The 15242-nt window shown below is 43.5% G+C and overlaps 1 protein-coding gene across 2 annotated transcripts in view; it reads right to left on the bottom strand.

The window, feature by feature from the left end:
• The window catches only part of LOC117395205 (CREB-regulated transcription coactivator 2-like), a 31341-nt gene extending 20012 nt beyond the window's left edge, over positions 1-11329 (bottom strand). Inside the window, exons 1-3 of one of the 2 annotated variants that reach the window (XM_059007806.1) lie at positions 11120-11329; positions 3278-3379; positions 910-1023 (exon numbers count right to left, since the gene is read on the bottom strand). In XM_059007806.1, the coding sequence (XP_058863789.1) occupies positions 910-1023; positions 3278-3379; positions 11120-11275 (372 nt within the window). In that variant the 5' untranslated portion in view covers positions 11276-11329. The remainder of the gene's footprint in view (positions 1-909; positions 1024-3277; positions 3380-11119) is intronic. The other variant, XM_059007805.1, reaches the window with a different exon arrangement.
• Positions 11330-15242: the final 3913 nt, after the last annotated feature.

Below are 15242 nucleotides of genomic sequence, written 5' to 3'. Positions count from 1 at the left end.
TAAGCCCGATCACATTGTAGTTACTTGTTAGTGCAGTAGCTTCAAGTTCTAACATTTTGTTTCTGAGATTTCCAGCATTTAGATAAATACATTTAATGTCTGTCTTACATGAGTTGCTGCCCTTGTTTTGATGTAATCTCCCTTCTGTTTTTTTGTTGATTTCTCCCCCTTCCTTTCTAGTTTAAATGCTTCTGAACCTCCTTGATGATCCTTTCTCAGAGTAGATTGGTTCCCTTTTAATTTAAGTGCAGTCCGTCCCTCCTATATAATCCTTGTTGTAGAATGCGGTCCAATGTTCAAGGAAGGTGAAGCCTTCCTGTGTGCACCACGATTTCAGCCATGCATTTAGAGGATTTCATTTCCAGCTGTCCGTATGCTCCTTTGCAAGGTGCTCGCAGTATCCCAGGAAATACCTTCCTAGATCTCTGATTTAATGCAATGCAGAATGACTGTGCTACAATTGTACTTAGTTTTACCCCAAAACACGTTTCTGCGACTTTGATTTCCAAGACCAGTACAAAATCAATGTGGTATCAGTATATACATTAGTGCTGCACAAAACCATGATTTGATTATTATGATTAAGCTCTCCACATTAATCAGGTGCTGACAATCAGGCGAGGGTCATTGCTGTTGACTGGGCTGATGTACCATTCCACACGAAATGAGTGAAAACAGCTGTGTGGGTTTGTGATGATCGCTGCTTTTCTTAGACTCTGGGGAGAACAGCGATCCACACAAACCCAAGCAGCTGTTTCTGCACGTGTTTCACTCTGAATGGTAAATTAGCAGCAATGACCCTCGCCAGCACCTGATTTCTGTAGAGAGCTCAATCCACATAATATTCCCAGGCAAGTTTCATTCAATTCAGACCTATCCCTCACACCCGTGCTCCTGCAGGAAGGATACTTGCCGGCGGTAGTGCCGCAGGGGAGGCATGAGCCGGCGATCCCGGGGCGCTCTGTCCAGCAGGCCATGGTGCCGCGCGCCGCGAGCCGAATCCAGGTTTAAATGGAAAGGGCCCTGCTTACACAATGGAGAGAGGAAGCAGTCAGAAGCGCCACAGCACCCCCCCATGGTTTTACTAAGCAGAAGTTTACCATGGTTTGCCATGTTGTTAAATATGCTTCACCAAACCTCTTCACAATGCAAGGATGGAAACAAGTCTCCCATTGCACAGCAGTTGATCCATTCCTGGTTTTACTAGGAGTTTAGTGACACACCTGAGCTTGTTACCTGTACACACTGTATTAAAATCCTGGAATGGGTGAAACTGTTATACAATAGGGGTGTTATTTATATCCCTGTCATGCTTACCTATGCTTTGCCATACCTCGTTGGGCTTTACAACACTTATGCTTTACCATACTTCCACTGTGCTTCAGTACACGTTGATTTTACTAAGGGAAACTTTTATAAGATTCAGCCTCCCTACTGGTCTGTGGTGCAGGGAGGCATCTGCTGCATGCTTTACCACTACTGCTAGTCTGAATTCATAATACACCACTTGCTATATTGCTGGTGTCAAGATCCAATACATACTGTACACACTATACTGAGGACACAGAAACATCAGCAAACAAATACTGTGGTCATGACCCCCTCGGGGACCCCCGCGCTTTCCTGACTGTACGACTCATCCTACACACCACACAGCCGTGCCTTTACCAGGGGAGACCCTCGAGGACCCCCGCGCTTTCCTGACTGTACGACTCACCCTACATACCACACAGCCGTGCCTTTACCAGGGGAGACCATCGGGGACCTCCGCGATTTCCTGACTGTACGACTCACCCTACACACCAACACAGCCGTGCCTTTACCAGGGGAGACCCGCGGGGACCCCCCGCGCTTTCCTGACTGTATGACTCACCCTACACACCAACACAGCCGTGCCTTTACCAGGGGAGACCATCGGGGACCCCCCGCGCTATCCTGATTGTATGACTCATCCTACACACCACACAGCCATGCCTTTACCAGGGGAGACCCTCGGGGACCTCCGCGCCTTCCTGACTGTACGACTCACCCTACACACCACACAGCCATGCCTTTACCAGGGGAGACCCTCGGGGACCCCCGCGCCTTCCTGACTGTACGACTCACCCTACACACCACACAGCCGTGCCTTTACCAGGGGAGACCCTCGGGGACCCCCGCGCCTTCCTGACTGTATGACTCACCCTACACACCACACAGCCGTGCCTTTACCAGGGGAGACCCTCGGGGACCCCCGCGCCTTCCTGACTGTATGACTCACCCTACACACCACACAGCCGTGCCTTTACCAGGGGAGACCATCGGGGACCCCTGCGCTTTAACTCCACTCAGACCCCTTGTTTACTGAATATCTCATTACCCCTGGGGCCGATTTTTTTCAAAACTGCTGGATTACATTTATCCAGACAACAAATAATCACAATTATGAAATCCTGTTTTTTGAATAGGCTAGTTCTTAATGGTTTATTTATTTATTTATTTATTAATTAATCAATTAGTTAATTAATTAAAAGAGACCTTATTTATGAAATAACCTAATTTAATAAAATAAATAAGATCATGGGAAATGACCAATACACAACTTTATTTATTTATTTATTTATTTATTTTATTTATTTTAACAAAATCTAAATCACTTAATGTTAGTGCACATATAATGCATGCAAATAATGGTTATTTTATGTATGCCTACTTAGCAGAAATTCAATAACTAAATCTAAATTGAACAAAAATAACACTTTTGAAAAAAGGACGTGTTTTTAGACATCTTCTTCGTCTTCCTCGTCGGTCGGGAGCCCAGCATCTCTCAGACGAGCTTTAAGGAGGCGTGTGCTTTTTTATTAAAGCTATACCACTAAATACGTGTTTTGCTTTTTGCTTGCATGGATACAAAACTTAAATAAATACATAAATATTATATTCTAACACTCTATTTGGACACAGTGTGTGTTTGCTATGACAATAAACAAATTATCGCTGTTCTATGATCATTTAAAAGCTAAATCCACCTCTGCAGTAGGATCACAATAATCCTGGTATTTTAGATCAAAGTAATCGTGATCTCCTCTTTAAATTCTGAAAACCCCAATTGCAAGACTTAACCGTGATTAAAAGCGAGATCGGATTACCAAAACGAAATCCGGATCACAATAATCCCGATCGCATTTTGAAGTTTTGAAAAACCCAATTGCACAATATAATCCAGATCAAAACGAGGAAATCCGATTACCAAAGTTTTGAAAACCCGGCCCCTAGAGAGATTACAGGTGTTGCTTACCTGGAATTCGCTGGTGCTGTTCCCGATCTGGTTGACGTTAGGAAGGGAACCCCCATAGTAGGTGCCTTGACACCGGGCCAGCCGCACCTTCTGGGCTTGTAACTGAAGACAGAACGGAGAAAACAATCAAATCAAACACAAAGGCTCGGATTCAACTGTCTTCCAGACCAGTCAATCTCTAGAATGCAATGCCACACAACGTACTTGAATTATTAAAGATCCATGTGTAAAGTGTGTATGTGGGAGTAAGGCTGGCAGGGATAGGGTTAATTCTGTCCCTGCCAACAATCACAGGAGTGGCTATTCCCCAATTAGGTAACCGAGTGCTAATTGGGGAGTGGCCACATGTACAAAAGGGAAGCAAAATCTGTTAGCCCCTTTCACACTGGCACTCCTACACGGGTCCGGACCTGGGTTCTGGCTTCCCAGGTCACAATCTCGTGTAGTGTGACACCATGTGCCTCAGGATGTGGGTCGACGTGCTTTGACCTGGGCTGAACGAGACATTCGTGAGCCAGTGCAATAACAAACAGCCATGCCTGTGTGAAGGTTTCACTGCCACAAGCAACATTTCTGTTTATTCTGTTTAGCCATACTTTTGTTGATTGAGACACAGCATGTGCCAGATTGAGGGACTTCTAAGGGTCATAGGGGGTACGCAGGACGACTCAGAAGTGCACAAATAAAAATGAAAGTACGAGTTTATAATGATCTTGAATTTTTTAATGGTAGTCCCTTTGGATCATTCTTAGTTAGTAATTAATTATAGTTTTATCTTGAGGTTAATGTTTTTGATATTGCAAACATTTTAAAAGGCACACAATTATGCTGAGGTGGGAAGTAAATAGTAACGTGATAAACATTTACAGTGCAGGCTATTTTGTATTATGTATAAGGACTTTTCCCAATAGAAAGCGAACGATTCCTAAATACTACCTTTTAATTCTTTGCATCCAAGTTTTAAGAATGAAGCTTACTGTTTGGTTTTCTGTCTCAATTTAACAGTCTCAGACCGTTGTGTAAAATTATATATTTAATAAACGGGAGAAAAAAGAAAAGTGTTAGCCAGATTATTCTGCCTTTTATTGCAACTGTGGAACCATTCAGTGAGCGAAAATTGTAAAGGGTACTTTAGCTGAAACCTCCCGACAGAAGGGGTACGGTTTCAAAAAAAGGTTGAAAACCCGAGTTAAGTAAGCAAAGTGTTACCTAACAATAGCCAACCGAGTGCGTTTTAAAACATGCGGTGCCCACCCACTGATAAGAACATAAGAAAGTTTACAAACGAGAGGAGGACATTCGGCCCACTGCTGCTGTACCCTTGAGCAAGGTACTTTACCTAGATTGCTCCAGTAAAGACACAACTGTATAAATGGGTAATTGTATGTAAAAATAATGTGATATCTTGTAACAATGGTAAGTCGCCCTGGATAAGCGCGTCTGCTGAGAAATAAATAATAATAATAATCGTTTGGTTGTTAGTAGCTTATTGATCCCAGAATCTCATCAAGCAGCTTCTTGAAGGATCCCAGGGTGTCAGCTTCAACAACATTTCTCTCAGCAGAGTGCAAAACTTAATGATGTTTGCTAATCATTAATCATGTTTGCTAGCAATCATTGTTTAGCAGGGCGATTTATGAATAGGACGTCACTTATTTAATAGCCTACATGGATAATCTCATGCATGGCAGCTTTCACAACTTGATGTCAGGGTTCTAATGAACACAGTGTCTCACCGATGGACAAACAGTGAACAAAAAAACACGCCCATATCACCTTAAACCGTGTGAACTTGGTAATCCTGGTATAGAAAAATGGTTGCAGTTTCAAAACCGTGGCAGTTTATACCGCGGATTACCGTAAAACCGGTATACCGTGACATCCCTAATTGATAACAAGGATATATTAATGTCAAAGTAATATAACAGTGCGATATGAGCTGTGCATCCACAGCCCATTCAGAGCAGACAGCACTGTATTCAAGCAGTACTGATGAAGCCTGCAGTGACAGGGATACAGTGCAGACGCTCATACCTCTCCTACAGCTCTAGAAATCCGCTCACGCAGTTGTGATGAAACTTGGTATTAAGATTACTTCTCATAGGCGATATAGGGGTGTCTCTTGCACTCTTTTCATGCTGCTCTTCTCTTTGAAGGAACGCAGGTGACACATGCGACTCGCTCTGGGAGTTTGAGCCCTTGTAGGAAAAACAATTCTGTGTTTTCAATGTTAATTCCTTCATGCGACTATCAGCTTGGCCGCCTGTGTAGCATTTGAGTATCTGCAAGCTTCAAATAAATGACCATTACGAAATTCCAATTCACCTTCACCATAATGTGTGCATGCAGTGTGGAGTCGTGGTTAGGGCTCTGGACTCTTGACCGGAGGGTTGTGGGTTCAATCCCAGGTGGGGGGACACTGCTGCTGTACCCTTGAGCAAGGTACTTTACCTAGATTGCTCCAGTAAAGACACAACTGTATAAATGGGTAATTGTATGTAAAAATAATGTGATATCGTGTAACAATGGTAAGTTGCCCTGGATAAGCACGTCTGCTAAGAAATAAATAATAATAATAATAATAATAATATAGGGACATGTGGTGGCAATCAATAGCTCCTAGTGGAGATTCACTGGAAGCACCATGTACTTGAGGGGCTCACACTAAGTCATAAAGTGGATTTTTATATCACCCTGAGATGTGTAATATAATAAACACATTCTGAAGCACTTTTACAATGTGTCCTTCAAGCCAGCCCTGCAGATATTATAGACTGTGCCTGCCAACTGTGCAGACAAGCTTCAATAAAGGAGGGAGGGGAGGGGGGTGGGGAGGCTGTTTAACTTCATCAACCTCGGAACTCATGCAAACATGCCCCGGACTGCCCTGAGGGGCAAATAACTGCTTGAGCTAATAAAAAAACAATTAAATAAACAAGCTTAGTGACAGTATTTTATTACTGTGCGTTTGGAAATTAAATGAAAGGTCTAAGGTGACTAGAGGACACTGTAACTTTGTAAAAACATCAAACTAGCAAGTGCTGGTGGTGCAGCTGCTCAGCCTTCTATGGCAATGCAGCAGTCACTCTGCAAAAGTAAGTGCAATGTGGCTCTGGGGTGAAGTGAATGGAAGCACAAAGGAAGCTGCAATGGGATGAGAATGGCATTGCTATAACAGTACCTCTGTCAGTGTAAACATTTATATTATGGCTTCCAGTTATCACAAGAAACCTTAACCAATACACACTGCTGGTAATCTATTGCAGAAATATGGGGCCATATTATCAGTACCAGTATGCACAAGAACAAACAACAATGTGGCTCTAGAGGTTAGAGCCGAGGAGGGACTGGAAGGGAGGGAAGCAGCGTGGCTCTAGTGGAGCTGAGGAGGGACTGGGAAGGAGGGAGGCAGCGTGGCTCTAGTGGTTAGAGCGGAGGAGGGAATGGGAAGGAGGGAAGCAGTGTGGCTCTAGTGGTTAGAGCGGAGGAGGGACTGGGAGGGAGGGAGGCAGCGTGGCTCTAGTGGAGCTGAGGAGGGACTGGGAAGGAGGGAGGCAGCGTGGCTCTAGTGGTTAGAGCGGAGGAGGGACTGGGAGGGAGGGAGGCAGCGTGGCTCTAGTGGTTAGAGCAGAGGAGGGACTGGGAAGGAGGGAAACAGCGTGGCTCTAGTGGTTAGAGCGGAGGAGGGACTGGGAAGGAGGGAGGCAGCGTGGCTCTAGTGGTTAGAGCGGAGGAGGGACTGGGAAGGAGGGAGGCAGCGTGGCTCTAGTGGTTAGAGCGGAGGAGGGACTGGGAAGGAGGGAGGCAGCGTGGCTCTAGTGGTTAGAGCGGAGGAGGGACTGGGAAGGAGGGAGGCAGCGTGGCTCTAGTGGTTAGAGCGGAGGAGGGACTGGGAAGGAGGGAGGCAGCGTGGCTCTAGTGGTTAGAGCGGAGGAGGGACTGGGAAGGAGGGAGGCAGCGTGGCTCTAGTGGTTAGAGCGGAGGAGGGACTGGGAAGGAGGGAGGCAGCGTGGCTCTAGTGGTTAGAGCGGAGGAGGGACTGGGAGGGAGGGAGGCAGCGTGGCTCTAGTGGTTAGAGCGGAGGAGGGACTGGAAGGGAGGGAAGCAGCGTGGCTCTAATGGTTAGAGCTGAGGAGGGAAGCAGCGTGGCTCTAGTGGTTAGTGGCAGTATACCTTTTTAAACCGAAGTTCTAGAAAGCAGCACAGAGAAATATATTTGGACTCAATTATCCAATCTAACCCAAAAGCAAAGTGCTGTGGAGATGTGACAGATGGTCCTTAGGAACCTCCCAGTGAAACCCAACAGGCACCAGGTTTAAGACAGCCTCAATCCGTCCAACATTCTTCTTAAAAGCTGTTTCATGTACCACAGCTTCTCAAACCTCAGCTGTACGGCTGTGAGCTAAGCCTCCAAATAGCAATCGATTAATTGCACACACAAAATCAAATAGTTCGAATAAATATCAAAGATTGTACCGCCCACATACACTTTAGGGTGTTACTAAAATATTTGTTCCAAACAGATTACAGTACTTTGGAATGCAATCTATATAAACAAGACACAAGTTTATGATTTTTTTTTTTTTAACAATTTTGTTAATACTGTACCACCTAACCTTCACTATCTGTGAAACACACAATGCGGAAATCCCTGCCTAAAACCATCATCATTATAATCATAATAAACTGATTTACTTACCACAACATGCATACATCACTGTACATTATATCGAATGAGGAATGGAACCAATTGCAAAATCGATTTCCGATTTAATCGTAGCAGCCCTATTCAGCTGTAAAGAAGCGATTGGTGCGAGACTTCGATAACTGATCTGGGAAACACCGGTGTAACAAACACAGTGTGCAGCTTCATACTGTCAGGGTCACAAGATACAGATGAAATCTGGGCTTGATGTACTCGAGTCAGAACCGACTCAGGACATGATTAAGTTGGATTGTTCTAGTTTGAATTTTCAAACTTTATAAATACCTGGTTTTCTTTTTTTACTGCAACATTCCCTAGTTTTCCTCTAGCTCCTGGTCAGTATTTGCAGATGCTCCCCCACAATCTGTCCCAACTCAAGCATGTGAAAGATACTGATTTACAACAAGAAAACAGTGTTTAAATTCAGAAGAGGTATATAAATAAACTGAGATGATTCAGTTTTATATGGGGCTGAATGTTTAAAACAGTGAACTTCAGCACTGATACAGGTTAACTTCACCTGCTTTGCACGCTCTGCATTCACCATGAACAGAAGCAGGTGATTTAATAGCTCCACCAAAAACTGCATACAATACAAATATATAACAACAACAATTATAATAATACACTCCCCTCCATCAAAAATGTTTATATATCCTTCAAAAAAAAAAAAGAAACGCACAGCAGATTTTTTTTCTTCAATATCTTAAAAATTGCAACAAAACTTGATCAAAAGAACTGTATTTTATTTAAAAACGTTTTGCTGACAGTGTCTCACATTGTCAGGATCGAAAACGCACGATGTACGCCAAAACGACACGTCAGCATGCTGGGAAGTGGCTATAAAAGTGAAGGGTTATCAGCATGCATGTCTTATTGGTGTTTGCTGTAGACACATTTGAAGTTATGCCTAGACTTACCGAGGCTCAACGGAATAATGCTATTGGACATCTGGAAGCCGGTGAATCTCAGTCCACCGTGGCACGGCGTCTGAATGTTTCCCAGAGCACTATAGGACGACTTTGGCACCGATAACGGCAACGTGGAACAACACTTGACCGCCCAAAATCCGGTAGACCACGTGTGACAACAGCTGCCCAGATTTATACGCCTACATCATTCACGTGACAGGTTCACCACTGCAACCTCTGTAACATCTACAGTACCAGGAATGCATAGAATTTCAGGAGGCAGGTATCCCAGCAAGAAGGCCAGTTAGAGGAGTGATTCTTACACCACAACATCGTCGACTACGACTTCACTGGAGTCAATCAGAGTATGACCCATACAAAGACGGAGAAACGTGGTGTCGAGTGATGAATGCAGATTTCTGCTTCGACGTGCAGATGGAAGAGCCCGGGTATACAGGCGACGTCATGAACGTTTTGCAGCCAGCTGTGTGCTACAGGTTGACAGATTTGGTGGTGGGAGAGTCATGGTGTGGGCAGCAATCTCAGACAGCGGCAGACCAACCTTGCTCATGTTCAGCAACCTGACAGCTCAGCACTATTGTCACGCGATGATACAGCCTCATGTGATCCCATTCATGAACCATTGTCATTTTCCAGCACGACCATGCACGACCGCACACAGCCCGGGCCACCACAGCTTTCCTCACTCAGAACAATGTTCAAGTACTTCCCTGGCCGTCTCGATCACCAGATCTGAACCCCATTGAGCATTTGTGGGATGAGCTTGACTGACATGTGCAACGACTTCACCCCGCGCCACAGACGTTACAAGGACTTTTCCAGGTATTTAAGCAAGAGTAGGCTGCCATTCCCCGGTAGTTTATCCGGGCTATGATTCGATCCATGGGCAGGAAGAGGCCATCATGGATGCCAATGGTGGGCATACCTGTTAATGAACTCTGTTTGACCTTTGAAAGTGACTTTATTGAATGTCTTAATGATTTCTGCACAGGTTAAGGTTTTTTGGAACTGTATTTTAATATGCAAACTGCCATACTAATGCTATAAAAAGTACATTTAAAACCCCTATACGTTTCTTTTTTTGAAGAGTATATACACACACACACACACACACACATTATATATATATATATATATATACACAGTACTGTGCAAAAGTTTTAGGCAGGTGTGAAAAAATGATGTAAAGTAAGAATGCTTTCAAAAATAGACATGTTAATAGTTTATATTTATCAATTAACAAAATGCAAAGTGAGTGAACAGAAGAAAAATCTACATCAAATCAATATTTGGTGTGACCACCCTTTGCCTTCAAAACAGCATCAATTCTTCTAGGTAGCATTTTTTCACACCTGCCTAAAACTTTTGCACAGTACTGTATATAAATAAATAAAATACATTTTTTATATATATATATATATATATATATATATATATATATATATATATATATATATATAATGTAAAGCGCTCCCCGGAACTCGGCGCTTGCATTTTGTCTTTCCTAATGATGGATACTAAAATCTGGCAACTCGCCCAACACACTGTAATGAATTCAAATCCGAGTTACTCAGAAATGCTGTTTGGCTAACAAAGGTTACAAAAAAAATACGTAACTCCATTCAAGATTAAAGCTGTTTTATGTTCTATCTCTCTCTCTCATGTTTGTAATTCATCAACACAGGATTGTAAACCACGAAATTATAACTCTCTCTAATCGGTGTAATCTAGGACTGGGCTGTTTTTTTTTTTTTTTTTTTAAATAATAAATAATAAGTAATAACTCATCCTGCGTGTAAATAAAAATAGCCACGTTAGAAGCAGAATTGCTATAAATCTCAAACTCGTAACTGACGCACGCAGGCAGGCAGGCGAGCAACAGGTAGGTTACTCTCATTGTACCCAAGCAGAGACAAAACTAGAGACAGTGAACACAGCGGCGTGAATCTTCACTCGGTCGCTTCTTCTACTCTGTCACCATCGTAACAAGATGCCCTCGCACCGCAGTCTCACCGACTAACAAGCGCCAAATACTTTAATTCAGGAACTATTCAAAACACATGCGGCTGAGTTTCAACCGAGCCACGGTAACCAGGCAGCCCCTCGTCTCTGAACTCATCGGACCCCAAGCAGAGGCCTGTCTTCTCGCACCGACTGTCTCTCCCTCCTCCTTCCCACCCAGCCGCACTCCCGTCTTCTTCTTACCCGGGTCGAAGAGATGTCCATCATGACCTCCTGAAAGGCGGCGGTCTCCTCCGCCTGTCGCTGGTTGTGCAGAGCGATCTTTTCGCTAAACTTCCGCGGGTTAGAGGGTCCCGAACCGGGACCGGGTCCGTTACCGCCCTCGGCCGCTGCAGACATCTTAATTTGTGAGAGTGATCTGACGGGGAGGGACAGGGGGAGCTCCCTGGAAACACAGCGCAGGGCGGCATGGGGTTTGTAGTTAATTTCGCGAGGAACGTCATTGTGAGACGAGGGGTTAGAGCGTGAAAAGGACTACAAGTCCCCAGCGAGCATTGCGCGGAGGCCTATCATTCGCAGCTAAACAACCCAGCGTGGTGTTGGGAAATGTAGTTTATTTACATGAAACTGCACAGGAGAGCTTGTTGGTGAAGATCACTCGTATCGTCTCCGGAGCGTCTTCGGATATAATCGTTTGAAAACTATTAATATAGTCATGATAGGCAGCCCTGCATTAAATACAGTAAAAATGTAGCCCGAAGCAGCTAATAACACCGTGTAACAATTTTTTTTTTTTTTTTTGGTTCCTGGGTAGTAAGTGTTATTTCCTAATTACTTATGCCTCAAAAGTATAGAAAATGGCTATTATTCCCCACAAACTTTGCTTTTGTGACCAGGACAGTGATATTTTGAAATTTACCTATTTTCCAGAACATTCCAGATAGATTCAGTGCTGAGTAAACTTGGAGTAACTTCTAGAACTTTCCAGTAATATAAATAGTAGTATAAATACAGGGGCCTTAAGCCCACCAGTTCAGTTTAGTTCCAGCTGCCTAAGTGGATACATATCTGCATTTTTCTGAGATGGCATCAAGAGGCTGCAAGCATCCGGCAGACGCATTTTGCTATATCTGCAGCTAATTTATCAAGACGAGCGAGAAAGTACTCTGTGGAAGCATCTGCTAAGATGTGTGAGGCCTACAAGGCATATTTCGGCATGCCTGTCGGGGATCAAGACAAACCCTGGGCACCTCATTTCACCTGCGAGCACTGCAAAAAAACTCTGGAAGGTAAGATGGACAATTGTTGCTCAGAATTTTATGTTATAAAATTTGTTAAAATTTTTAAAATTGTAAAAGTTTTTAATTTTAAAATGTTTTACAATTTTCAATGTTATTGAAAAAATATATCATATATGAAAAATGTTGCGAGAATCTCTTACACATTAGTCATGGGTGAAATAAATGTATTTTTGTAGGATGGTACAGAGGGGAAAAAAGAGCCATGAAGTTCGCTATCCCAAGAATTTGGCGGGAACCCACTGACCACTCAAGCAACTGCTACTTCTGCATGGTGGACCCTTCCAAACGTCGGACTGGCAAGAATGCACCTGCTATCACGTATCCGGACCTTCCTTCATCCATCGCCCCGGTGCCACACTGCCATGAGCTCCCCGTACCCACTCCTCCGGAGAGAGAGCAGCCGTCTTTAGAAGAGAGCAGCAAGTCAGAGAGCGAGGAAGACGTTGTAGATCCAGATGACAATTTCAGAGGTGGAGCTGAGGAGAGAAACCCATACTACCCCAACCAAAAAGACCTCAACGACTTGATTAGAGATCTTGGTCTCACCAAGTCCAATGCCGAGCTTTTGACGTCTAGGCTCAAGCAGTGGAACTTGTTGGTTGAAAGTGTGCAAGTCGCAGATCAGAGGAAGCGTCACCAACATTTTTCCAGCTTCTTCACCCGTCAAGATGGGCTCTGCTTCTGCCACAATGTGACCAGTCTGTTCGAGGCAATCGGAATCGTCTGTAACCAGAATGAGTGGCGCCTCTTCATTGACAGCTCATCCAGGAGCCTCAAAGCCGTGCTGCTCCATAATGGTAACAAGTACCCGTCTCTTCCCCTGGCTCACTCGGTGCACCTCAAAGAGGATTACAACAGCATCAAGACATTTCTGGACGCCTTGAAGTATGATGAGTACGGCTGGGAGGTCATAGGAGACTTCAAAATGGTGGCATTCCTGATGGGTCTCCAAGGCGGTTTTACCAAGTTTCCCTGCTATCTTTGCCTTTGGGACAGCAGGGACACCAAGGCGCACTGCCACAGGCGGGACTGGCCACAGCGGACCGAGTTCTCTGTGGGGAGGAACGACGTCAAGTGGGAGCCACTGGTGGACCCCCGGAAGGTGCTGATGCCACCACTGCACATCAAATTGGGCCTTATGAAACAATTTGTCAGAGCTCTAGATAAGGAGTCGGCAGCCTTCAAGTACCTTCAAGACTTCTTCCCTAAGCTGTCTGAGGCAAAGGTCAAAGCCAGTGTCTTCATCGGACCACAGATAAAGAAGATCCTGGAGTGCAATGAATTCCCCAAGAAGCTCACTAGTAAGGAGAAAGCGGCTTGGAACAGCTTTGTCACAGTGGTTCGGGGCTTCCTGGGCAATCACAAGGCCGAAAACTATGTGGAGCTGGTTGAGACTCTGGTGAAGAACTACGGCACAATGGGCTGTAGGATGTCCCTCAATGTCCATATCCTTGATGCTCATCTTGATAAATTCAAGGAGAACATGGGAGCGTACTCGGAGGAGCAAGGCGAGCGCTTCCACCAGGATATACTGGACTTTGAACGCCGCTACCAAGGACAGTATAACGAGAACATGATGGGAGACTACATTTGGGGGCTGATTCGTGAAAGTGATTTACAGTATAATCGTAAATCTCGAAAAACTACTCACTTCTAAATCTTTTGTAGTCATTTTTGTATTACTTTAGTATAAATACATGTTAATTTGGATTCATATGTTGTTTTTTTCTGACTTTGTGTGAACGAAAAGACACAAATTCGCCCGTTTTCTCATTGGAAATAGGTAAATTTCAAAATATCACTGTCCTGGTCACAAAAGCAAAGTTTGTGGGGAATATTAGCCATTTTCTATACTTTTGAGGCATAAGCAATTAGGAAATAACACTTACTACCCAGGAACAAAAATTGTGTTACATAGTGTAATGTACTGGAAAAAACTGACAATGAGGCATTTAACTCAAATTCCATCAAGTGTATCATTTTTCCTGGGCACCAATTAATATACATTTGTAGTCAAAAGTTTACATACCACAATGGAAATTTATAATTTCTAGAAATTTCTCAAAAAAAAAATAATTATAGGAAAAATATTTTGTATAAAAAGTTTTGCTTTTGTGGATGAAGAAAAAAAGTTAGAATAAACAGATGTCTATAATGATTTATTTCAGCAATGTTTTTGCAAAACTTCAAAAATGATAATTCAAAAGTATTCATACCCTGACAAGGAAAATTAAATTAATAGCTAGTTGAGGCACTTTTAGCAATAATAACCTATTTTAAATGATTAGGATATTTGTCAATGAGCTTTTGGCATGATTCTTTAGTGATTTTTTACCATTCTTCAACGCAAAATTGTTTCAGTTCATTCAAACTCCGAGGACTTGTCTTGTGCACAGCCTTCTTCAACACATACCAAAGATACCAAAGATTCTCGGGATTGCACTTCACTTCACGTGCATTTAAAGTATATAATATGTGAGCACGAGGTTGCACATAATTAATTCACGTGCTGGGATTCAAGTGAATAATTAATTAGTAATTGAATCCCGGCACAACAGTATATATAGATGCACGTTTTACTCACTCGGGGTTGTGTGTTCGGTGAGTGGAGAACGGGTGTGGAGAGGAGGTAAACGATAACAAAAAGAATAATAATAATAATAAGAAGAAGAAGAAGAGGTGTTTGTACTCACCGTGTTTGTTTGTCCCTGTTTGTTAGTGTCTGTTCGTTTTGTTTGTCTATTTATTTTGGCGTAAGCGCCGTGTCCTGTGTTTTGTTTTGATCAAACCTTTTATTTTACAATAAACCGGCGCAAGCAAACGCCTTCATCATTTCATCTCATCTGTTTTGTCCTGTGTTATTCATTTCCTGGATCTGACGGCACCACTCAGCTAGCCGTGTGACAATCACTCAGAAAACCTTTGACCAGAACTCACATCCATCATTCCAATGCCGTTTTGCAAACTTTAAGCGATTGTCCTTGTCACATTTTCCTAAGAGTGGCTTTTTCCTTGGCCTGCGACCATTGAGACCTTCACCATGCAATACTCCACCTATGGTTGAA

This window comes from Acipenser ruthenus, chromosome 35 (genome assembly GCF_902713425.1).
Source record: "Acipenser ruthenus chromosome 35, fAciRut3.2 maternal haplotype, whole genome shotgun sequence".
NCBI classification, from domain to species: Eukaryota; Metazoa; Chordata; class Actinopteri; order Acipenseriformes; family Acipenseridae; genus Acipenser; species Acipenser ruthenus.
Note: the sequence above shows the minus strand (reverse complement) of the source record. Positions and strands in the feature narration are given on the sequence as shown.